This window comes from Drosophila rhopaloa, unplaced genomic scaffold (genome assembly GCF_018152115.1).
Source record: "Drosophila rhopaloa isolate 14029-0021.01 unplaced genomic scaffold, ASM1815211v1 contig_2, whole genome shotgun sequence".
Taxonomy (NCBI): Eukaryota; Metazoa; Arthropoda; class Insecta; order Diptera; family Drosophilidae; genus Drosophila; species Drosophila rhopaloa.
In genome coordinates, this window is record NW_025335083.1 from 20,810,211 (window position 1) to 20,813,881 (window position 3,671).

The following is a 3,671-nucleotide window of genomic DNA, read 5'->3' on the forward strand; positions in this document are numbered from 1 at the left end:
AAAAGCCAACACACTGAGCCTCCGTGTGTGTGCTGGCCGGAGATAAAGCATTTATGAAGACAGACATGTGGGAATTGCGGTGCTGGCAGGGCAAACAAAGTGCCATCGGGGGGACATCCTTCTGCCTTCCGAGTCTCATTTATTTGCGCTGTTCTAATAATAAGAAATAATGTCGTTTCATGTCCTATCCCAGCTTGGCCTATTGTCTATGTCGTCGCTACCACTGCTGCTGCTGCTTCTCCAGTTGCCAGGACCTTAGCTCTAAAGGCCCAAGTAAAATATTTATGCGACAAAAGACAATTTTGGATTTATGCTCCTCTATATATGTACTTCGCTCACAGCCAACCACCAGCACTAAAAGCAGCTGACTTTGGCTTTTTGTTCCTCTAGTATTTTTCCCTTTTTTGGTTGAACAGGAACTGCTCCATAAATAGCACAGGCTTGTCAGGCTCTTTCGTGTGCGAATTTATGTGGCAATGGGCAGGAAATTGTATGGCTAAACATGGCTCGATTGGGGGAACATTATGGCCTGAATCTGGGACAGCAATTTAAAGTGTGCAAACTTTAATTGAAGCTCATGGATGCAAAAGCAGTGCATCCTCTGGCTAAACACATTTTAAAACTGCCAGAGACTAGGTTTCAGTGACTGGATTTTCACAAAGTCGAGGTGGCAATCATACTTTAAAAGCATTACTTGGCTTCCTAAAATATAAACAAAAGGAAATTCTGTTTTAAAAATTTTACTGGCAATGCCAAAAGTGAGAAAATTTTGTTAAAAATTGTACAAAAAAAATTTAGCCCTATTATGTATGATCTCTAATTTGTTGTATTTTTTTGTGGTTTTAAGCCGTATGTCAACTCACATTTATAAAAACGCTTGCGAAATGAAAAATATTTTTGTTCCTCAAATGTTCACTACATATTTAATGCATCCAAAAATCATTGTAGAGATGGACAGAAGGGCTGGGACTGGGATCATCGCTGAGTCTTAGCTCCAGCTCTCATATCCCCGGAACTCGGGCCCTTTGGCACACAGAAGTAAAACAGAAATACAAAATTGAATAGTGAAAGAAAATTAAGAGTGGTACTTTTCTATCAAACAGGAAATGAGGCGGCGCCGATCCGCTTGCCAGGAGATTGACCCTCCACCAACCATTAACAACTCCCTTTTTGTGCCCTGCAAGGAAATGTGGCGGGGCAACATTCAGGATGCCTGGATCCCAATGGAGGAGTCACATTGCCACACCAACAAGGACGAGACCAACTCTCTCGGGGCTGAGGGCCGTGGGCGACCCTTCGACATGGTCAAGGACGACGTGCTGCTCGCTTGGCAGCAGAGTCCTCACAAGGACACGTTGGGCTTCTATGGCGTCGGCTCGCCCAGCCAGCAGCCCGAGTCGGTGGCTTTCAACCAGGTGCTTTCGGACTGCCTGGCCAAGGTCAGCAGTGGCGTCACCCAGCTGCGTCGCCCCAAAAAGGAACCCCCTCCATCTCCCAGGATAACGCCAGCGGGAAATATCATGAATCCTGAGATTTGTAAACCCTTCATCCTCAACCGCCAGGCACTGCAAACGGAGATGGAGCTAATGCCCAATGTGAAACTACAGCTGGATCCCCGAAAAGCTTATGAGTCTATATATTGCAATGATCCACCCGATCCCCATGATCCCCTTGGAGTTAATCGACAGCTGGAGGGAGAGATGGATCCCAAACCGAAAAAGGAACCACATGGGTTGCGACGCCGTCACTGGTACTGTCCCATGGATTGTGGCCAAGCTGGAAATGCGTGCACTCAGTACGAGTGGGCTAAGTACAAGATGGATCCCCGTCCCTATAACAAGGAATTCCGGGAGTGGCTCCAGGGACAGAAGGAGCAGCAGAGCCCAGAGCCCAAGGACTACAATGAGTTGTACGAGAGGTTTCTGAAGTGCTTCGAGCCAAAGCCTTTGCCAGATCCACTTTGCAGGACCTATAATGAATGCTGCAAGCCCAAGAAACCGAAAGAAAATGAAGCCCAAGGAGGTGGCGATGGACATGGAGGTTTTGGTGATGGTCACAGACCCGGAAGACCTTACCCTAATAAAGGTAAACCAACTGGAGTAGATAAGACCGGAACCGGAAATGGAAAGGAAGATAGAGGAAGTGGCGAGGGAGGCGAAGGAGCCGATGGTACCGGCGATGACAAGGATAAAGGAGATGACAAGAATAAAGACGGAGGGGTAGACAAAGAAAGAGATAAGAATAAAGATAAAACGAAAGACAAAGATAAAGATAAGGATACAACTAAAGATCAAAATAAAGATACGGATCAAACTAAAGATAAAAATAAATATACGGATAAAACTAAAGATAAAAATAAAGATAAGAATAAAACTAAAGATAAAAATAAAGATAAGGATAAAACTAAAGATAAAAATAAAGATATTGATGAGGATTCATATAAGGGAACGGATACAAATGAAGATGAAGACAAAGATAAAGATAAACCAAAACCCAAAGGTAAAAATAAAGGCAAAGGTAAAGGCAAAGGTAAAGGCAAAGATAAAGGCAAAGATGAAAGCAAGGATAAAGGTAAACATAAAGACAAAGATATAGGCAAAGATAAAGGCAAAGATAAAGGCAAAGGTAAGGGCAAAGATAAAGGCAAAGATAAAGGCAAAAATAAAGGCAAAGATAAAGGCAAAGATAAAGGTAAAGATAAAGACCAAAATATATACAAGGATATATATGAAGATATCGATAAAGACAAAGGAGAAGGATCGGATAAAAAGAAAAATGAAACACCGGAAGTGCCAAGGGAATCCGACAAAGGAAGTCCTAGTATGAAACCAGATTTTCCTTGGGGCAACGATCCTTGCGGCAACGATCCCCAAATACCCACCAATATAGGATCCACAGAAGACTTTGAAAAGTACAAGCCCGAAGAACCCAAAGATGTATTGAAAGTTCCACCCAAATGCAAGCAAACGGAAAAGAGTAATAAGGACAGGAAGTCCTGCAAGCCTTGTCCACCGCCGGGTTGCCAGTGTGAGATCTGCCACTTCCTGGATCGCAAGGATCCGGAGGCTCCCTTCATGCGGGATATGAGGCGGGCGGATCAGAGGCGCCAGCTCCGCGCCTACTATCGTCAAATGTGCCACCGCGAATACATACGGAATCGATGTCGGGAGGAAGAGTACCGGGCACCCAGGCACAAATGCGATCCCATCTGCTGCGACAACTTCCTGTGCCGCAATCCCCGACTCGCCGAGTACTGTGACTGCCTTGGAGCCGTGCAGGAGCTGCAGAAGCTCCTCTCCGGCGCCAAGGATAACCAGGACTACTCCAAACCACTTCACTGCGTCGAAAATCTGCGCAGGCGCGTCTGCCAGCAGATGTGTGATTGCATTCTGGCATGAATTGGATCGGAGTCTATTTTTGTTTTTAGTTTTAGCTGGTTTTTTTTTTACATTGACAGTAATTATTGTAATATTTTTTATGCGTCAAGAAATTCAGAATTTCTGAATTAGTTAAGGCCTTTTTACACATTATGAATTCTTATTTGAGATTTTAAAATTTAAGATCAGGTCTGAAATCAAAAAATCGGAAAGACAAAATCTTAAATAAGAAATCAAATGTGTAAAGAGGCCTTTAAATATAAGTTATTTTCAACATTATAAAATAAAGCCTTT

At 43.7% G+C, this 3,671-nt stretch overlaps 1 protein-coding gene across 1 annotated transcript; it reads left to right on the plus strand.

Moving 5' to 3' along the window:
- The first annotated feature begins 991 nt into the window (after positions 1 to 991).
- Positions 992 to 3,420, plus strand: LOC108042276. Its single transcript, XM_044459403.1, has one exon. The coding sequence runs from the start codon at positions 1,107 to 1,109 to the stop codon at positions 3,396 to 3,398; it is 2,292 nt and encodes a 763-aa protein (XP_044315338.1). The 5' UTR covers positions 992 to 1,106; the 3' UTR covers positions 3,399 to 3,420.
- The last annotated feature ends 251 nt before the right edge of the window (positions 3,421 to 3,671 follow it).